Source organism: Callorhinus ursinus, unplaced genomic scaffold (assembly GCF_003265705.2).
Source record: "Callorhinus ursinus isolate GAN/ISIS: 27379988/994484 unplaced genomic scaffold, GSC_fseal_2.0 scaffold12, whole genome shotgun sequence".
In the NCBI taxonomy this organism is placed as follows: Eukaryota; Metazoa; Chordata; class Mammalia; order Carnivora; family Otariidae; genus Callorhinus; species Callorhinus ursinus.
In genome coordinates, this window is record NW_027397074.1 from 24,175,446 (window position 1) to 24,197,462 (window position 22,017).

A 22,017-nucleotide genomic window follows, 5' to 3' on the forward strand; every position below is an offset into this window, starting at 1 on the left:
GAGTGACTTGCTTAATAACACACAGGAAAAAGAAACACATGGAGGAAAGATAAAAGAAAGGCCTACATGAAGTGTACAGATCCAGATTAATGGCCAGGAATATAACTCAGATGTTATTTTCAATTCATGGCTATTTTGACCACAAGAGGAAAACTGGTCAGCCTAAATTGGAAGGTCAAGGAATCAGAGAAAATTTTGTCCTCAAAACATACCTCACTGTCCAGCTCATTGTAAAAGAAATAAATAAATAAAGGCCATCTATCATTATAGATGTTATTCCTTGATTCCTCTTCCCAAGGCCTAACCGCTATGTCTTGGCTTCTCTCTCACCCATCTGCCATTTCTGAGTATTGATTGCCCAATGTTCTGTGGACCTTTTCTGCTCCCTTTAGGCTGAATTAAGTCTTTTATTGTTATTTTTTATTAATTCATTGGCAGAATGTTTTTTCCACATTTTTATAAGAGCTCTGGCTCTGAAAGAAGTATTTATTATACATGTAATTTAGCCCCAAAGGAAACCAGAAAAAAAGTAAACTGGAACAAGAAATTAATTTTCAATTTATAGGGATATTAACACGTGAAGTATGGTTCAAAAAAATTTCCTGAAGTAAAATAACCACGCTGCCATTCAATTCTTGCCATTAATGTGGTTTGTCATAATACCAAATTAAATCCATTAAAAAAAATGTTCTTTGCTCTTTTAAACAAATATTTTTTTCTAAATTTTAAGCAGAAGGAAAAAGTCTCTTCAAGGTAATCAATATTAGAGTACTTACTATTTGTCAGGCACTGTGGTGGGCCCTGAAAAGGACACTAAAAATAAGTCCCTGCCCTTGTTAGCAGGGTGTGTGTCTTCTTTGTCTTTCAAAAAGTCTTTGCACAGAAAAAAATCTGTGAGGGAAGCACATAAATTCTTATACTCTTGCCCCTTCATCACCAGCGGGTCATCTGAGTCATTTGACACCCCCAAAATCACAAAATGCCCGCGCTATGGAATCTGTATTCTAGGGTGTGTGTGGGTGAGGGGGGGGACAGACAATCAGCAAGTAAGCAAAATTTGTGTTTTAGAGAAAAATAAAGCAGAGAGGGGGCTTAGGGAGTTCTTGGCATGGTGATGTTGTAATTTCAAATATAGTCGCCAGGGAGGGTCTTAGAAGGAGACCTGAAGTAAGGAGCTGGGTGAAATGAAGGTGTTAGATAAGAAGATATATATGTGGCAGAGCATTCCAAGCATAGGGAACAGCAAGTACCAAGGTCTTTAGCTGGGAGTGTCCCTGGCCTATTCAAAGATGACTAGTGTGTCTGGAACTGGCCAACTAGGGAGAGAGCAGTAGGAGAAAATCTAGAGAGCTAAGAAGTGAAGAGACCTTGGGTTTTACTGAAGGATTTTGTTGAGCAGAGGAATAACATGATCTAATTTACAGTTTAGGTGGATCATGACCAAAGTTGATCATGGCCGGAAGCAGGAACACAAGCTACCACAGTATCAGGAGGTGTTGACTGGAGAGAGAGATGGTTGTGGTTGCCGGCATGGTGAGAAATGGTTGAGTTCTGCATATATTTTGTTGGTGGAGCCATCAGGATTTGCTGAAGGACCAAAGGTGTGATGGGGGAGAAGGAAAGAGGCCAAATTGCTGCCAGCTTTAGAAAGCAGTCACACTCTCAGTATCACCTTTGCTAAAGGTGGGGATTTTTTAAATGTCTCGATTTTATGTTTTCAGCTCAATTTAACCAGCATCTCCAGGATCGTGGCCCTGGAAACAATACATTTAAAATGTTTCTAGGGGCCCCTGGTTGGCTCAGTTGGTTAAGCCTTCCACTCTGGATTTCCACTCAGGTCATGATCTCAGGGTGTGAGATCAGACGGGTGTTGGGCTCTGCACTCAGAGGGAGTAGGCTTGAGATTCTTTCTCCCTCTCCTTCTGCCCCTCCCCCTGCTCACTTTCTCTCAAATAGATAAATCTTTAAAAAAAAGTAAACAAAATGTTTCTCTATGATTCTTCTGCAGCCAGTTTGACTTGAGCTAATGAAACCTGCTGGCTCCTGAGATTAAGAATTCCTCATATCAGTGAAGTCATATGATACATGTCTTTCTCTGATTGACTTATTTCGCTCAGCATAATGCCCTCCAGTTCCATCCACGTCGTTGCAAATGGCAAGATTTCATTCTTTTTTTTTAATCTCAGGAAACAAACTGAGGGTTGCTGGAGTGGTGGGGGGTGGGAGGGATGGGGTGGCTGGGTGATAGACATTGGGGAGGGTATGTGCTATGGTGAGCGCTGTGAAGTGTGCAAGACTGTTGAATCACAGATCTGTACCTCTGAAGCAAATAATACATTATATGTTAAAAGAAGAAGAAGAACAATCTAGCAGGAGGGGAAAAATGAAGGGTGGAAATCAGAGGGGGAGCCGCACCATGGGAGACTATGGACTCTGAGAAACAAACTGAGGGTTCTAGAGGGGAGGGAGGCGGGGGGGGGGATGGGTTAGCTCGGTGATGGGTATTAAAGAGGGCACGTTCTGCATGGAGAACTGGGTGTTATACGCAAACAATGAATCATGGAATACTACATCAAAAACTAATGATGTTAATGTATGGTGACTAACATAAAAAAAAAAAAAGAGACCTGCTGGCTCACAGCTCACTTGAGTTATATGAAAGACGCTGCACCTTCAAAGGTACAAATTAGGAGCACAGCACTGTGCAGAGTACGTGGGTAGGTGCTCCTGAATGGAGAGATTAATCCTAATCCCACTCTGATCCCCCTCGAGAAGACAGGAACACTGTTAAGACACTCAGGTGTCTTAAGTAGGTCTAGCCAACGAAGACTCCGGAGGAGCCCGATTTTGACGAAGGCTTTTTCAGGCCTTTATCAGGAGAGAAGGGTAAGATGAATGGAAAGGAAGATGCGGTGTGCCTGAGGGGGTGACAAAAGGCCCACGCCAGACCTCTGGTTGGCTGCCTCTCTCGCTGGGACAAGTTAGGCTTTAGCAGTAGGGCCGGACCGCAGGCCCATCTCCACCAAGGCCACGCCCCCTCCAGGCAAGAACCCGCCCATTTTCGCGTCAGCCACAGCTTCCCGGTTTCCGGAAGGTCCTGATTTTAGAGCGGACCAAACCGGATGAAGGTCGCGCGCCCTCCTCCGCTCGTGTTCCGGTTTACTAACACCCGGCTTCTCAGTGCGGTGGGCACGCTTCGTTCCATTGCGCAGGCGCGGTGTGCGGTCCACGCGCGCGGCTATGCTGGCTCCGCACGTGTCGCGGGTCCGGGCCTTGTATCGGCGCATCTTGCTGTTGCACCGGGCTCTGCCCCCAGATCTCAAAGCCCTTGGCGACCAATACGTGAAGGACGAATTTAGGAGACATAAGACCGTTGGTTCTGACGAGGCCCAGCGTTTCTTGCAGGAATGGGAGGCAAGTGAATGCCACCTTTTCTTCGCCCCAGACCCTCAGAGGTTTCCCTGTTTGTCCCTGTGAGAGAGAGACAGCCTGTCCCTGCTGGTTTCCCCGGGCGCTACGCAGGATCCAATAGCTGCAGCCTGTTCCGTTTGAATTAAACAGCGCAAAGCTGTTCAAACAGTACTTCCCAAAGTTACATCCCGAGCGGGTCTGTTTCTCTCACCGGTTCCTGGCTGGAGCTGATCCCGTTACCTGGGCGTCTCCGATACAATTCACCCTTTTGAGCTCCTGCGCGTGCCAGGCGCTGGAGGGGTGAGGAGGGGAGGTTACAAAATTGAATAAATCACCTCAAGTAGCTTTTTGCCCCTCCCAGTGCCTTGCACGTAGCAAGCGCCTGTTAATAAGTTAATGGTTTTCTCATTACCTAGTTTTCAGACTTAGAGGATTGTTTCCATAATTACCGTTTTTTAAATTTCCGTGCTCTTTCTTGGGTCTTAATGTTCTCAGTTGACCGAGGCAGATATCGGATACGACCACAAGCGGTGGTGGAGAAAAATGCTGAGTTAAATCAGGTGAAAGTTGGATTTCTCCGGAGTCTCAGGTTCCGTTACTTTGTTACATTGCTCTGTCTCGTTGCACTAAATCTCAGACACATGCATTAGGGATTAGCCCTTTTACTACCCACTCCCCCCACCTTTTTTTTTTTTTTTTTTGAGTGAGGGAAAAAGATTTAGAGTATTTCGTGGGGTTGGGGGCCTAGCAGCATTGCTCTTAGTTATGATTTGCAAATATCAAGATATGAATGGAATTGGAAATTAGAGCGACATCTCAGGTATTTGAAAGCATGAACCAGTGTTGGTAAAAGAACAGAGGTAAGCGATTATTGGAAAGCCTAAATTGATGGCTAGACTGTCTTTTTTTTTAATTATAAAGTTTATGGTTAGGGTGAACACAGACCTTTTTCACTGAATCTTAGAATTCTTGATTGTAGCTTTCAAGAGGGTTATTTAAGACAGTCTTGAAATTTAGAACTTTAAAATCGTGTGTTAGCGGTAAGTAGCCTCCATGGAGCCAGGGAAGTTGAATCTTAAGTGCAAATTGCTTTCTTTTAATATGGTAAGTTAGTTTTAGAGCTAGAAGAACTGGATTCAAATTCAGATTCTGGAATTTGTTAAATGTCATATCACTTAATTTTTCCTAGTCTTATTTTCTAATCTGTGAAATAATAACAGTATTTATGGACGTCTAAATTAGTGTATGTAAATTCATTTCAAAGCGCTTTGTAAATTGCTAATTGCAGTGAATCTGTAAGAAGTTAGAGTGTTTAAGTGACGTCTTTTAAGCCAGGTCAGTTTGTGGCAGGACAAGAAGGAGGGTCTCTAGCTCTGTTTGAGAAGAAATAAGGGCACTTTGAGAGTTCCTAAAGTGTGAGAACTTGGAAGCTTTAGCAAGGGTAGAAACTCAGAATAAATTGATAAAACGCTGGAGGAGAGAGATGCATAAAAAAACAACCGGGTAAATATGTTGATCGAACGAGGAGGCTTGGTATCAGGAATTCAGCTTTTTTTTTAATTAAATAATTTTAGACTTACAGAAGAGTTACAGAGACAGTACTGAGGTGCCCCCATACATCCTACATCCAGCTTCCCCATATGTTAACATGGTACATAACCATGGTGCAGTTATCAAAAATAAGACATTGACATAAAAAAGAAATTAACATTGCTGCAGTGATGTTAACTACAAGCTTTATTCACATTTTGCCAGTATATCCACTAATGTTCTTATTCTGTTGCAGGATCCAATTCAAGATCCCACATTGCATTTAGTCATTCTGTCCCCTTAATTTTCTCTGGTCTATGACAGTTCTTCAATCTTATCTTTCATGTGTTTGACACTTTTTGAAAAGTATTGGTAAATTACTTTGTAGACTATCAATTTGGATTTGTTAATTTTTTTTTTCCTCATGATTAGATTGATGTTGTGCATTAGTGGGAAGGATACCTCAAGGGTGATGAGTTTTTCTCAGCACATCAGAGGGCACATGATATCAATATGATTTACTACTCATGATGTTAACTGTGATCACTTGGTTAAGTTTCTCCACTGTAAAGTGACTATTTTCCTTTTTGAAATTAGTATATATTTTGGGGAGGTACTGTGAATCTATGCAAATATTTTGTTTCTCAAATTTTGCCAACTAGTTTAGCATCATTGATGGATCTTGCCATTGTGTTCTCATGGTGATTTTTCTGTTTCCCTCATTCCTTTTGAATTTATTTATTGGAAAGTTTCAATAGGTAAGCCTTGTCCCTTCTTCCCCATTATTGATCTAACATTTCCACTTATTTTTTGGAATGAAGAAAAGTGTATTCCGTGGGGCTAGGGCTCTGTAATTAATAAGTTAGCAGCTGGGTAAAGTTTAGTTTAAACCTAGTAATTTAACTATTTGGATAAAGTAACAATTCTCACAGTTGCAAGGCAGCTCAGTCTAAGCCTGGAGTTGGAAGGGGTGGTGTGGATGCTGCCAAGAGAGTAGTTTCTCTTTTTCAAGGATGACTGATAGAGAAGATTCTAATGACTTTGAGGGGAGAACATGTTGGCTACGGCAGTGATACTGCAAAGTAATATCCTTCAGTCTTCTGGGCTTTTCCCTGCTATGTGTTCTTCAAAACATCTAATTTATGATTGTGTTATACATGTTGCGACTAGTTATGGCCTGGATTTCTGTTGTTTTGGTTAATGATGATTACATATTTGGCACACATGAGTATCACTAGCTTGATGCTTATGTTTCTGTCAAGCTAATTGAGAGTAACACAGTTGTGGACTTCCTGTGCTTTGTGGACTTTGGCTTTTCATACTCTCTCACTTCTAAAATTACTTACAGACTGGAATGGATTCTGAATTTGTTTTACTTTACGGGGCAAACTCAGGTATGGGTCCCACTGGAGAAAAGAGAAGGGAAAGCTCAGGCATTTTAGAGGCCCCAGCATTAGGAGGAAAGTTCTCTGTTCTTTTCATTTGTAATCACGGCAAACCATGGCAAATGATAGAGGGAATTCAGCTGGGGAAGTTTCTGTTCCAGGACCATTTAGGGGAAGGTAGGAGAAAAGTATTTCATTTTATCTTAAGGATAAAAATGTATATGCTTATTTACAGAGTAAATACTGGATTTATATAGTATTTTACCATAAAAGAAAAAAATGTAGGTTCATAAAGAGATGTTGGGAATATTTGAAGGAGAATGTTTAATATCTGGTTGGGTAAAATATTTATTGTAATCTTAAGTCCTTCAGGAGGCAACTGTTAGAAGTGGAATGGGGTCTGGGTAGATCAGGAGTCTTATTTATTATGGCATATTTAAAGTTTTGAAGAATAGCTGATTAGGTAATACTTTCCATATTTTTTTTCTTTGCCTGCCCAGTTGTGGAGAGAAGAACTTCTTGCCACTTATTTTCTGGGAAATTAGAATAAGCATTGAAGATTAAATAGCAAGTAAAACATGTTTGTAATAGAACCTGAGATGAAGGTTAAAAAGCAGCTCTCAGGAGCCATTCTAAAGAGACTCTGTGCGTTTAATTTTTCCTTTTCTGCCCCATTTGTCTCCTTTCTTGCCTGGTTTCTTTTGCTTTTCTTAAGGAGCTGCTTTGCTCTGTGTCTGTTGGGGGATGTTTATAGTAGAACTTGTTTCTGGAAAAAGCCAAATGGCTTACACATTCTGTAAGTAGTTACTGATCACTTATTATTGCCAGGCTAAGTGCTAGGCGTTATGGGACACACAAATGAATAATAATTGTATTTTACTTTCACAGTGTCCAAAATTTAGTAGTGTATATTAGACAATTATAATACAGTATGAATGTGTGTCTGTTAAATGCGATGGGAGCAGGTAGAGAATGGAGGAAGTTGAGGGCCACATACAATGTCTGAGTTGAGCCTTGAGCAAGTCTAAGTTACCATGTCATGAAAAAGACTTTCTAGGTAGCAGGAGTAACATATGCAGAGGTATTGAAGTAAGAGACAGTATGACTTTTTCCAGGATCTTCAGTGATGTGTTTAAAATTTAGTGTCTTAGAGATTAGGAAGAGATAAAGCTAGAGAGGTGGCAAGAGACAGGATATTCTACTAAGAATTTTAGGTTTTTATTTGGAATCACTGAAAGATTTTAAGCAGTGGTGAAATGATTCAAATTATATTCTAGAAAGATCACTTTAGCAGCAATATAAAGGAATGAGGGAAGAATGAGTCAGATTGAAGGTAGGGAGGACTGTTGGGAGAGATGTAGTAGAGATGTTATATATATGTGTTGAGAGCGCAGGGTATGGATGTGTTATCTTTTATAAGGTAGAATGGGACTTAACTTGAGGACCCACAGAGGATTAGTGAAGGGGGGGAAATAGAATGGAAAACTCTCAGTTTTAAGAACATAATACCAGTAACCAGACTAGGTATTAGAAGAAGTAGGTGGAGAATGCGTACAGTATAGTATATTTTGTGGTAAGCATCCTGGTGGGACAGTCAGGTGGACATGTTCTGAGGTATATATTAGTCTCATACTCAGGAGAGAGATTGTGGCTGGAGGTAGAGAATTGAAATTCCTTATCTGTAGTTAGTTGCTGGTTCAAAGTTATGGCTGAAAGTGCCCAGGTTGGGTAAAATGTGGGGGAAGGTAGTCGAAGATAGACCACTAACATTCAGGAGTTAAGAGAATGAAGGTAGTAGTACAGTGCTGGAACTGTTCTGTTCTTTTCTTCCGTATCTGGTTGTTTCTGGCTACTTCTGCAAAGGAACATCCTTTTGTCCTTCTCATGTTTAATTCTTTAGATTTGTATGGCAGTCTAGGTATCATATATAACATTTGATGTTTTGTTTTCTTGTATTTGTTGGAGAAGAGGAAGTGCTTCATATTTCATGTAACCATCCATTTGTAACTCACATGGGATATCTTTGTCTTATTTAGGACTTTGAAGTAGATCATCAGATAAAACATGTATGATTAAGTTGCCTGTCACCTATATTTAAAGTTTCCTTAACTTAGGATAATTAGGCTTGGATGGGTATTTTGCAGTTTTTATAATTGTATGCTTTTCTTACCTAATTTGGGGACGTCATTTGGTTGCTTTTGAACATCCTGATTTGTAGTTTGTATTTTAGCTTGCAGAAGAAAAGGAATGAATTACCTCTCTGTTCCGTAGACGGATCATATATGTTGGGGATGCATCTACCAAGTATGAGGGAGTCGTTTGTGAATCTCTCAGTTGTACTGTTTATTCAGCATGTTACTCAATGTAGTGTTTTTTGTGATGGTTTATTGGATGGTGAGGGTTTACTGAATGGTGATGTATGTTTTCTACATTAAGCTTTACCTCTTAAAAATTTTTTTAGCCATATTCTGGTCCTTATCTGGTGGTTGAAAAGGGGGTAAAGGAGAGGATATGAAACTGTCTATCATTGGAACATAAAACATCTTTGTTTTTCCATTTCTGAAGCATTTGGCTTTTTAGTGATACTTTTAAGATATTGTTTTTATTTAGGAATATTTAACTTTTATTGATGTCATGAGATGTGTTCTGACAGTGCTTGTGTTATAAAGGTATTTTAAAAATCCTAATTTGATCAATATTGTCTATATTGATGTTGTTACCAAAACATAGAGCTCTGTTTCTTTTATTTAAATGATATTAAAATTTAGGGCACCTGGGTGGCTCAGTTGGTTAAGCGACTGCCTTTGGCTCAGGTCATGATCCTGGAGTCCCGGGATCGAGTCCCACATCGGGCTCCCTGCTCAGCGGGGAGTCTGCTTCTCCCTCTGACCCTCTTCCCTCTGGTGCTCTCTCTCATTCTCTCTCTCAAATAAATAAATAAAATCTTTAAAAAAAAATGATTTAAAATTTATTTGAATTTACAGATTTAAAATAATGGTGATAGTATAATAATATTAATATGCTAGTAGTTATGGTTCTAAAATAGATCTCTACACCCAGTGTAGGGCTTGAACTCAAAACCCTGAGATCAAGAGGTGCATGCTCTACTGACTGAGCCAGCCAGGAGCCCCTAAAAAAATAAAATAAAATAAAATAGATCTGTACATATTTATTTATGTTACATAACACAGTCTTAAAAATTTGAAATAAGGTTTTGCATAGACTTTAAGAAGATAAAGGATTGTATATGCGCACTTTTACTGGTTTTTACCTACTATTTGAAATATATTTTACAGTTGCTTCATAAGAATAAATGTCTGAAATTTTACATAGAGAGTATTAGAATTGAAAGGGAGCTTCAGATTGCTATAGTACACTCTTATTTTTTTCAGTTAATGTACTTAAACTTGAAAAAGAATCAAAATAATGTTATGTGATTAAAAAATTAGTGCAATATTATTATTATTATTAGAGCAATATTTTCTATTCCTTATTTATCTATTTTTGAGGGGACTTCTCATTTTATTTTGATGTCTTTTATGTTTCAAATATCTTGTGAATTTTGGTTATCTTCCTTATATACATGTAAGGCAGTAAGAAACAGAACTCTGTTTACAGCTAGGCTTGTTGATTGGAAAATTACTTTTAGGCTTAGAGTTTCCACTATCTGCCTTAGATTTGCTTCTCACTCCTGATTTCCTTACCTACATGGTATTTGTGTTCAGTTGGCTCTGGCAGTTTGGCTTGATCTTCAGCTGTTTTCTCTTTTCTGTTCTAAGCTGTGGATCCCTATATCTGCACTGTTTTTTGAGTTCACTCCTCTACCTGCTTTCTGTCTTCGCTGAAATCTCTTGGCTGGTAATGGCTCTATTCTTGTTCTCGGTCATTATGGATTACTTCTTTTAAAAATCCTTTACTGTCAGTTCAAAGGGGTTTTGGGAGGGGAGGAAATAAGAAATATGCTGCTATGATTTCTCCAGTCTGTCATCTTAAACTGAAACCCCAGTTCTATCATTTTAAAGAGAAAGTAACTGGGACTTACCTAAGTAAAATGACTTGTTTGGCATCACACAGCTAGATAGGACAAAAATCTTGTGTTCTTAGCTCGTGAAATTAATGTTTCCAAAAAACTATTAAACTTTTGCAGCATAAAATGGTTATCAGTATTTTTCTTTTGAATTTTGCTTGTTTGCTTACTACAATTTGTGTATTGCTTCTCCATTTTTTGTATTTTTCCTAAGGGAAAGAGAAGCTTCTTAATCATGTTTTTATCCTCTACACCTCTAGCATAATAAACAAATGTTTAATTATCGTTTAAAGAATGATTTAAGTTTATTAGCCCAAGATGCTAATTGCCAAAATTTTTTCAGTAATGAAATGAGAATGGAAGTTGCTGTGATATAACTGTTAAACTCTAGTTAGTCAAGCACGTATGTTTTCTGTGTAATTTTTGGAAGGTTTATTTAGGCCTCAGTGGTCTCAGTTGGAAAAATAATATTTTATCCTTGAAGACAGGAATGAACCGGTAAGTTCTTTTACCTCTAAGATACGGTTATATTAGATGAGTTAAAACTGTATCAAATGGCTTAACCTATTTTACACTTTTCATTGGTAACACTGATTTTTCTCTTTCACCTTTTCTGTTAGTTTTAGGGTGATATGTTTTTATAGTAATAGAATGGGTAAAAAAAAATATTTTGTTTGTTTTTGTAATACGAATACAATTAACATAAAATTAATAACTCCTGAGTTTTAAAAAGTTAAAAAAACAAATGGAATATATTTTGAATTAATGTGATATATGCTTAATAGAATTAATATAAAAGGTTTATTAGCTTGGATTGGGAAAACACAGTTTTTAAAAAGAATGGGCAAAAGGGACTCTAGTAAAAGATCATTCTATGATTTATTTACAAGGATATTCATTGTGCTGCATGTATATGGTAATAATGACAAATCAAAAACAGCATAGATATCCAATGAGGGCAGAAGAATGAAATGATAGCATAGCCATACGATGGATGGGTTAGTATGCAACTAGAAATAGTGTTTCAGAAGAATTAATCCCTGGGAAAACTGTTCATGTTATAATTAAATGTAAACAGTGTTTATCTTTGGGTGATATGGTAAAGGATGATTGTAATTTTCCTCCTTGAACCACCTATTTTCCAGATTCTCTGCAAAGATCAGGGCTACTTTAGTAATTATAAGAAAAGCCAGTAAATGTTATTTTTAAAAAATGCAGTTGGATATACTCAATATTTTTGTTACCAGTCTCATGTCCTAAAGCACTTGAGGCAAACATTAAAAGAGTCAAATACCAGCACCTTATAAATACATTTCCTAATTTTGCCCTTTAAATTTTGTAAGTTAGGGGCGCCTGGGTGGCTCCGCATCACATCAGGCTCCCTGCTCAGTGGGGAGCCTGCTTCTCACTCTCTCTCTGACCCTCCTCCCCTACTTGTGCACTCTCTTTCTCTCTGTCTCAAATAAATAAATAAAATCTTTAGAAAAAATAAATTTTGTAAGTTAAACTTAGACTTCTTCATGTTTAATAATGTCAGCTATATATTTTATGCTTCTTGCTGAGTTTTGTAAATGAAATGAAAAAAATCTAAACATGTATTCAACATTGTAAATGGCCACTGAAATGAGACAGAAGAAATAAAAGGTACCCAGATTGGAAAGAAAGAAATAAAGCTGTGTTTATTCACAGACAATGTGATTATGTAGAAAATTGGATGGAATTTACAAAAAAAATCTAAAATTAGTATAGCAGGGTTGTATGATACATGATCATTATACAAAAATTAACTGTACTTTTATATACTAGCAATGCAAACTTGGAAATTAAAATTTAAAAATACGACTTACCATAAAAAATATTAAATACTCATGGATGATGCAAACAAAGGATGTACAAACCTGCACACTAAAAACTATAAAGCTTTGCTGAAAAAAAATGTATAGACTCAAAATAAAACTTTATCTAGTTATTCTCTTTTACCTAACCACTGGAAGACATATTTTGAATCTTTAGTGCTCTAAACCGAGATCGGAAAAGAATCATCAGGACCATTTTCTGGTATAGTTGAATAGTTTGTTTATTTATTTTTAAAAGATTTTATTAGTGCGCATGTGCACACAAGCAGGGAGAAAGGCAGAGGGAAAGGGAGAAGCTCCCACTGAGCAGGGAGCTCAATGTAGGCTGGATCCCAGGACCCTGAGATCATGACCTGAGCCGAAGGCAGCCGCTTAACCGACTGAGCCACCCAGGCTCCCCATATTAAGTTTTTTTTTTAACAACATGAAGAATCTTCTCTTGCTTAATTTCCTACAAATTGTACTTAGTCATTGATTCTCCAGTAACTTAATTTGATCAAATTAAATTGCTACTTAATAACTTAAAAAATATAGTATTTTAATTTTTCACATTTTCTTTTTCTAAGTATTGTAGAAGTTGTGTCAGGCTGACAGGTGGGACTGGGAGGGAGATTGGTTAACTGTCTCCTGGTAGGTTAAGTCAGAGAGGATGGAAGACCTGTAAACAGGCTGACTTGGTGGCTTAGAAGCCAGTAGGTTAGAAAGGAGATTCCAGGTGGGTATGTGCCACTCAACATTGTGATTATAATTCCTGGTAATTGATCTTGTAGCTCTGGAATTAGACTTTATATACCAATATACCAGGAGACGATCAGGTGTTGGCATCAGACTTACATTAACTAAATTTATAAATATTGAAGTATAAACCAGAATGGTGATTGAATTATAAACTAGAATATTCATTTCTGTCAGTGGGGGAGTGGGGACTGGTGAAGGGGGCTCTTCTTTTCCAGGAATCAGAATATTTATATCTAGATCCAGGGAACTCTTTTTCAGATGTGTCTCACAATTCAGAATCTTTTATATTTTTAGAAAGATAAAAAGGAATATGATTGAATTTTAAGAAATACCACCAAGGAATCTGGGGTGACACCCTGTAATCGAATACATTAATATTTCCACAGTAAAACATTTGACTTTTAATATTAAGTGGAGTAAATAAAGGGTTTATGTCCATTTAGATCAGGATTTGCTGCCAATAAGTTCTGCAAAAGCTTTTGTTTGTCGAAACTTTTTTGACTTCAGAACTGTAAATAAGGGATTATGGACCTCTATTAAGCTTTCTCAGAAACTGAATTGGTGTTTAGAAGGTTGCTGAGTAACATGGAATTAAAATAGTGGGAAGTAGGTAGGCATGAGAGATTTTTCATTAGGCTTCACTGTATCTACAGCAGAAAACATCCTGGGTTCTACTGCTTCACTGCTTCCCCCCCCCCCCCCCCCGGACAGTGCTGAACACATATTAGCAAGTTTGCCCCCTCATAATAGTTTATTATTTTATTATTTTCATTGTAAGTGCTTTCTGTCAAAGCATTATTGCCATTAATGTGTTAATAGATTAAGCTACCAAATTTCTCATCGGGGCCTGAGAGAATTCAGATACTTCCCATGGTGTGTGGATTTAATTAGCTTAATTCCCGAGGGAGGATCATATTTATCTTATTTACAAGTTTTTGCTCTTCTCAACTCCTAAATCACTACAACTCAGAAGCATTTCCAAAATAAACTGCATTTTGACTTCTCTGCTCTCAAACACTAAAATATTTATGCTTTATTTGAATAGATCTTAAATACACACACGGTTTATTTTCCTTTGAAAAGATATCGTTATTACAAATAAAAATTGTTGAATGTTGCTTATTGTATGTTTAGGCAAAGGTTTCTGGACTTTGATGCAGTGAGTCTTTGCTGAAGGTGAAGAGGTCTACAGTTTGTTTAAAGATTATTCCATTGAATAAAAAAATGCATACACTTCTCATAGAGGATTTCCCCCTTCCAAACTAAGAAAGGCAGTAGGGTGGCGTGGCAAATACACATACACACGTATCCCAAACCAGCTGCAATGACATCGGCATGTAGCATCAGTGGATACAGCTTCAGAGTGCACATTCTAAACCATGGCTCCTTCAAAAGGCCTCTTGTTCAACTGCCTCACACTTCCCAGCATGGGCCTCGATGGTTTGTGCACGTTACGTTTTCATTTTATAAGCAATGGATATATACAGTTGATAACTCAGGATTTCTAGCCAGTAACCCTGGGTAACACCACTTGTAAAAAATGCCGTGCACATCTTTAGATGCCTTTACAAGGCCAAGAGCAAGATGCACAGAATGAGAAAAACTTACTTTAAGATATTTGAAAATGTGTATAACTTTGATATAACTTTGAGCGCTCCGATACCCTTGGCTACTTCATTCATGTAAATCACTTAATATTTCTAGGATGTTCTTAGAAACTGCAGTGTGATCATATTCTAACTTTGTAATTAAATCTAATGAGGGCAGAGGCACCTCAAAAATGGTTGTAACCGTGTTTTCCTTCCTCTGGAGTTCATGTGGAGATAGAGATGCAGTTTCCTCTGTCTTCCTCCCTTCCTCAGACACCTCCCTCTCCTCCTCTCCTGTCATCCTCTTCACTTTCTTCTTCTTCTTTTCTTTTTTTCAGGCAACAAGCTCTCTCCTTTGTACCATCAAATTTTCCCAAGCTGGCTAATTTTTTTTTTCTATTTCTTTTTTAGCCTCACTACCTTATTGTGAGGCTGCTTTTTTTTTTACTGTCATATTATTCCACATATGTTTGGTCTTCAATGGCTATGCCAGGGTTTTTGGATTCGATCTCAGGGTGGAAATCTGAACAGAATGGGAAGAAATTAGCCAGTAATGACCATCTGGGGGCATTAGGATCTTTCCATCTTCCCTTAGTTGGTCCAAAATTGTCCATTTTTGGACCATAAAATTTGGATTTCCTTTTCCCAGATACTGTCTTCTACATCTCAGAGCATTTGGAACACTGCAGAGAAAAAACAAAACAAAAACTGCAATGCTGATTGGGATCTCTGGATTTTTCTTCTTTTGTACTTCTGGCTTACCTGCATGGAGAAGGCAAAACAGACTCTTTGCTCTTTGGTTTCATGGGTCACTGTTAGCCATATTGACTATTGTTTGCTAATCTCTGCATATAATTCTAAAGAAGAATTTGGTAGTTTAATGATTATTGTTAGGATAGTTACAAAAGTATATAAGAACTATTTAAGATCTACAATTCTATGCCATTTTCAGCTGTTGTATTTAATTTGTTTCACCTAGATTTGACAAGCTTTTGGGACAAAGATTGTAATAGAAGTTTCTGGAGCTTGATACTTTTGTAACTACTTTTATACTCTATTTCTGAAAAGTTGTTTATAAATTGATTTCTTTTGAAATTTAACTATATTTTAAGTGTACTCTCAAACTTACTATTAAAGGGAATTCTTTTGAGAATCCTTTTGTGAAGTGAATAATCAGCCCGTAATTTGTTTCTTTGTGTAAACCTGCATTTGCATACATCAAATTTGTTTTAAATAGGGTGTGTCTACAAATGTCGATGGCGTGTGTCTAAAAAGAATAAAATCTAATTTCTGTTTGATGTGAAGAACAAATTTAGATTTGGCACTTTTGATGAGTGAGACATACCAGATCATTTTATTTCTATTCTTTTCAACTAAATGCTATCAAAATGTGCTTCACACCCTAAATTAAGGAGGTGGCAAGTGTTCATGGATTAAGATTGAACTACAGTATATTTTAAACTATATTTTCTTAAATAGTAGCAGGACTAGTGTGAAGTTATCCAAAGTTTAAAAAGTTATTTAGTAGTTCTTTCTTTCTTAAAAGCAAACTGGATCTCAAATCCTAATGATTTGCTTTTCTTTTTGTTTTATCTTTGTAATTACAGAAGTGTATGTTGCTTTTAACTATAACACGTTTGATAGCTTTCTACTTTAGTTTGATTCCCAGCAGCTTATTGCTTTGCTTAATACTTGGAAGATTCTAATGATAATTCATCCTCCTTTTATGGATACTGAAATTCTTTTAACCAGAATTAACCAATAAACAGCTATTTAGTCCATAATACAGCATAAATATGGTATATTTATAATGAAAACATAAAATGTAACTGCTGTTGTGTAATATTCTAACTGTACTGTGGTTAAATAGACTTTTTTCTGCAGGACTATTTAGGAGCCTAACGACTATTTTACTGTTTCTCGGGGAAAGGATATACAAATCAAAGCTGAGAGCATTGGGGGGCGCCTGGATGGCTCAGTCGTTAAGCGTCTGCCTTCTGCTCAGGTCATGATCCCAGGATCCTGGGATCGAGCCCCACATCGGGCTCCCTGCTCCGCGGGAAGCCTGCTTCTCCCTCTCCCACTCCCCCTGCTTGTGTTCCCTCTCTCGCTGTGTCTCTCTCTGTCAAATAAGTAAATAAAATCTTTAAAAAAAAAAAAAGTTGAGAGCATTGGGAACTTGGCCCCATGTTTCAGATCCTGTGCACAGCCTACTGGAAAGTCCATCAAAGGAGAATCCTCTCATGATTGAACATGGGTACTGTTGGACCCCACGGAAAGTAAAGCCTTTCCTTGATAACTGAGGAGGGAGTCAGTGGGTTAGGGAACCTTTGGAAATGTCTTGGGATTTAGGAGAAATACCTCTTCTAACATAAATAGGGCTAGCCATTTGTTTTTCCATGGTTTTTACAAATTGAGGGTGTTGACGGTTTATCCAGAGGACATTCATAAGGTCAAAAACTGGAAAGGAAGCAAAGAATCAGGACAGAGTTTTCATCACATCCAAGGTAGGACATGGAGAAATTGTTCCAAATGTGGGCCTTGAATTTTGTGAAGATGTTGGTCACACTGCACCAGGGAGGACGAAACAGAAGCAGCTCACCTGAGTTGATTTCATTCAGTGTCCACTCATTCGTTCAGTGCCTACTGTATTTCAGGGGATTCAGAGGTTAATACATGGTCAGTATCTTTAAGGAGTTTATTAAGTTTGCTGCGGATCTGTATAAGATAGTATGAGACTCATTGTACTGTAAAGAATAGCGGTTGAGGGGCACCTGGGTGGCTCAGTCGTTAAGCGTCTGCCTTCGGCTCAGGTCATGATCCCAGGGTCCTGGGATCGAGCCCCACATCGGGCTCCCTGCTCGGCGGGGGAGTCTGCTTCTCCCTGTCCTTCTGCTCCTGCTCGTGTGCTCACTCTCTCAAATAAATAAAATCTTAAAAAAAAAATAGCAGTTGAGAATATTGTTCTTTTGTCAGTAGAGCAAACAATGGGTAATATGAGTCCAGGGAGAGGAAAACAACTTTTTTGCCAATTGAATTCATGATTAGGCAGTTTTCTCCTCAGTGTATCTACCTTGTCACTTGTTCCTTCATATGGATCCATTCTGTTGGATTTTGAAGATCTTTTTATCTTTGAGTTTATTTATTTATTTTTTTAAAGATTTTATTTATTTGACAGAGAGAGCGTGCGCGCACACGTAGGCAGAGTGGTAGGCAGAGGGAGAGGGAGAAGCAGGCTCCCTGCTGAGCAGAGAGCCCGATGTGGGGCTTGATCCCAGGACCCTGGGATCAGGACCTGAACTGAAAGCAGCCACTTAACCGACTGAGCCACCCGGGCGCCCCTCTTTGAGTTTGTTTTAAAAATGCGGTTTTTAAACCCTTTATGGGAGATTGCATTCTAAACTATTGTCAGTAACACTTTAATGATTATCTGACATTGGCTAACATCCAGTCACTTACCCTGTGACCTTGGGTAATTTAACCACTCCAAGTCTGTTTCTTCAACAGTAAAATGGGAATACCAGCAGTAGTTACCCCTTAAGGTTAAGGAGTCAGTAAGATAATATATTCATAACAGTTGCCTTGTACCGTAGTACTCAATAAACGCTAGCTATTTTACCTCTAGTGTAGGGGAAGAAGGAGATTAAAAGGAAGGAGGCAAGATTTCCAGGGAAGAGCTTTGAGGGTGTTGAAAACAAATTTTGTGATTTCATTATTTTTAATTCTTCCTTCTCTTGTATCTTCTCTATCCAATTAGTTGCTAAATCCTGTTGATTCTGTTTCCTTTTACCATATCAGAATCCTGACTTATTGTCTCCATTCTCATTACCTCTGTTTGTAGTAATTTCATAAATACTCTTGCCTTTAGTCTCTTGTCAATTTATAGAACACAACTTAGACCATATTACCTCTGTCAAAAATCACTGTTTTCCCATTGACCTCTCTTTAACCTAGAGTTTAAAACTGTGCAAAATCTGGCTCAAATATATTTTTCCTATCGTTCATCTCAATATTCTCTGCCATGTATCCTATGTTCCAGTTCTCTTTGAGGGCTGTTCTCTGGCTGTGGCTGTAAGTTGTTTTGGCTTTCACTATTCATTTGGCCTAAATATTTTCCTTTTTCTGTATGGCCCAATCTTAAAATGTCTTCCCAACAGCTCCAGTACTTTCCTATCAACTCTTTCTTAACTAATTATTCAGTAAAAAACAAAATTCTATCTTCTAATTTCCTAAAACAGTATTTTTTTGTATTTTTGTTTTGCTACTTAATGCTTTCAACATTGTGTTATAGTTATTTGTGTACATCCTTTTGGCACTAATAGATGATAAGTTCCTTGAGGACAAAAATTATGTTTTACCTATCTTTGTGTACTTTAAAGCTCTTAGGACAGTATTTTGCTTATAATAAATGCTCAGTAAATCTTGTTTTTTTCCCCCCCAAAAGAAAAAATGTGTGATTATATTTCAGATGAAGACCAAACATTCTGATGTCCATGGTTAGATTAAAAAGTAAACCAATTATTTGAATGTGTGAATTGTAGTCTTTATAAAGATTAATAGTTTAAGCAAAGGCTTTTACTCTGATATGAGAATTCTTAAATTGCATTTTATAAATAAGAATTCAGTGTTATATTTCATAGGGTACTAGGCTTATTCCAAGCACTTTAATTCATGTTTTTATCTAGATACATTGATAAGTCAGTAGGCATACGAATGTATGAATAGCTGGTTCAGTTTTTATTTTTTATTTTTTTTTTTGCTATGTAGCTGTTAATATGCTTCTGGTCTTTATCAAATTTATATTCAACATCTGTGGTTCCTAATTACTCAGGACAAGTTAAAGTAGCTTTATATTCCTGTTTCCTTTTCCATTGAATATAGTCTTTTAAGTGCCTAAAATGGGGAAGAGATAAGGAATGAATATTTAAGGAATTTAAGATCATGAACTGGGAGAGACCTAGGATAGCCGTGATTGCTAAGAGTCTTGGAAATAAAAAAGAGGTTGAATGTCTGTCATGCAGTTTCCTTAAGCTGCATTGAACACCATCTTAGGAAGAAGACAGGAGCTAAGAGTTCCTGTGCATGATCATTTTCACTAAATTCTTCTAAGAATATGGATCTAGCTTATAACTAGATTCTAATATTGGGAAACAAATAGTCTAATGAGATACTGGCATTTTTTTGTGTAAGTGTAATTCCAAAAATTTCCACATGATGGCAAAAGATCCTTATATCTGGAAAGGCTAGCACATAAAATTCAGAAAAGTTGGTTTCAATTTTATCTAAAATAGTATTTATCTTTTCATATTGCAACTAGTAATTTTCGTGTTTGCATTGTCTGATATAGATATGTTATTGTTATTTTAAGTGGTTTCACTAATTTTAAAATGGATTTTTTTCTATTGTATACAGTTTAAATACATTTTTAAAGGTTTCATGGGTTTCCCTTGAATAGTGTTTAAAATAATTGGTGTCTTTTTTTTTTTTGATTAGTCAGTTTAGGGGAAATTTAGTACAGTTATTTACTATTTATAAATGTATGAAACTTGAATATAGAGTTGTATTTATTTTAGAAATTGAGGAATTGCTGCAACATGCATTCTTTTATGTTAACTTGCTTAAAATTTTGAATGACTGTCTCATGCTTCCTGCTCTCTTTACTGTTTTCTTTATCATTGTCCGATCTTCTCTGAAATCGCCCTTGTTTTAATTTAAGAAATTCATTCATTCTATAAATATTTATTAAATGCTTGCTGTTTCATATACCACCGTAGACAGATGATAATTCATAGTGGTAAAAGTTTCAGATATAATCTGTTTTTTGTTTTTTTTGTTTTTTTTAAAAGATTTTATTTTATTATTTATTTGAGAGAGAGAGAATGAGAGATAGAGAGCACGAGAGGGAAGAGGGTCAGAGGGAGAAGCAGACTCCCCACAGAGCAGGGAGCCTGATGTGGGACTCGATCCCGGGACTCCAGGATCATGACCTGAGCTGAAGGCAGTTACCTAACCAACTGAGCCACCCAGGCGCCCTATAATCTGTTTTTTGGAGTTCACAGTCTTGCAAGGCAGATAGCTTCCCAAATACAGTGTTGTGTTTGAGTTAATGTTTGTGATTCTCACTAAAACAGTATACTTTTAGTAAAATTTTAAACACTGTGCAAGTTTTACATAGGTACAGCAGATTAACTGTAAAATTATGAATTACTCAAATGATGACTTGAAAAAGATCAAAATAAAGATTTGGAAAATTTGTGGAAACCTAAAATAGGCCAATTGTTTTGTTTGTTTTGAACACTAGATGATTATCTAGTTAAAAAGGGAATAACATGACTTTTTTTACTTGTAGCTAGTAACATTCTGGCCTTTTTCAGTGTGTAAGTGTTTTATCTTATATATTATCTGTATAATTTGTCAAAACTGAGATGCTTGGGAGGAAAGCACTACATGAAGTTGTACAACATACGTAAAATATAAATTTATTAACTTATGTATTTGACTTTTATTGATAGACCTATAAAATAGCTCTTTATGGGGATACCTGGGTAGCTCAGTTTGTTAAGCATCTGACTTCGGCTCAGGTCATGATCCCAGCGTCCTGGAATCGAGTCCTGCATCGAGCTCCCTGCTCAGTGGGGAGTCTGCTTCTCCCTCTCCCTCTGCCTGCCGCTCCCCCTACTTGTGCTCTTGCTCTCTCTTTCTCTGAGAAATAAATAAGATCTTTAAAAATAATAGCTCTTTGTGAAAACTTTCCAAAAATAAGTTGTCAAAATATAAAAATTATATATATGTTTACTTTAAGGCAAAAACCCCCCTTTATATGAACAGTACAAAAAAAACATAAGTAGGATAATAACTCTTGGGATATATTAATATTAGTCCTTTTTAGCTTTTTCTATAATACCGTGTCCCTTTTTTGTGAAGAATATAGTTTTGGCAATATGGTTTTGTTATTGAAAGTTTTCCCTTAAAATTGCTTGCTGTAAGCCTTTTCAAAATTATATTTTATGATTAACAGATTTCAATTGTTGACTTCTTTAATTGAGAAAACCACCTTTTTATAGGTGCTGCGATATCAAAGGAGTTAAAGGTAAATTCTGCTCAATGGAGGATATTTTCAGATCAACATTTTTTGAAATTTAAATGTATCAATATTTAAGCCCAAATATTTTAACAGGTACTATTTTTTAGTCTCCATTTAGAATGGTTTTCTTTAACAAATATTTTTATAAGACAGAACTTGTCAGATAAGTTGTCTTTATGATTATTTTGAATGTTTTGCCAAATTCAGATGCTCCAAAATCATAGGGCTTTTTAATTTTTATTCATTTTAGTATGAATATAAATACATCTAATTATAAATAGCTCCTTCAAAAGATTGCTGTCAGAAATTGTGATAGATATGTAATGATTGAATTTCAGAATTAATCTTGTATACCATTTGTGCTCTTAAAATTTGATTTGTTTCTTATTTTAGTAGC

The 22,017-nt window shown here is 37.0% G+C and overlaps 1 protein-coding gene across 2 annotated transcripts in view; it reads left to right on the plus strand.

Moving 5' to 3' along the window:
• Nucleotides 1-3,053: 3,053 nt before the first annotated feature.
• Nucleotides 3,054-22,017, plus strand: part of SDHAF3 (succinate dehydrogenase complex assembly factor 3) — a 90,477-nt gene continuing 71,513 nt past the window's right edge. The window contains exon 1 of one of the 2 annotated variants that reach the window (XM_025873270.2): nt 3,054-3,414. In XM_025873270.2, coding sequence (XP_025729055.2) covers nt 3,241-3,414 — 174 coding nt within the window. In that variant the 5' untranslated portion in view covers nt 3,054-3,240. The remainder of the gene's footprint in view (nt 3,415-22,017) is intronic. The other variant, XR_012380228.1, reaches the window with a different exon arrangement.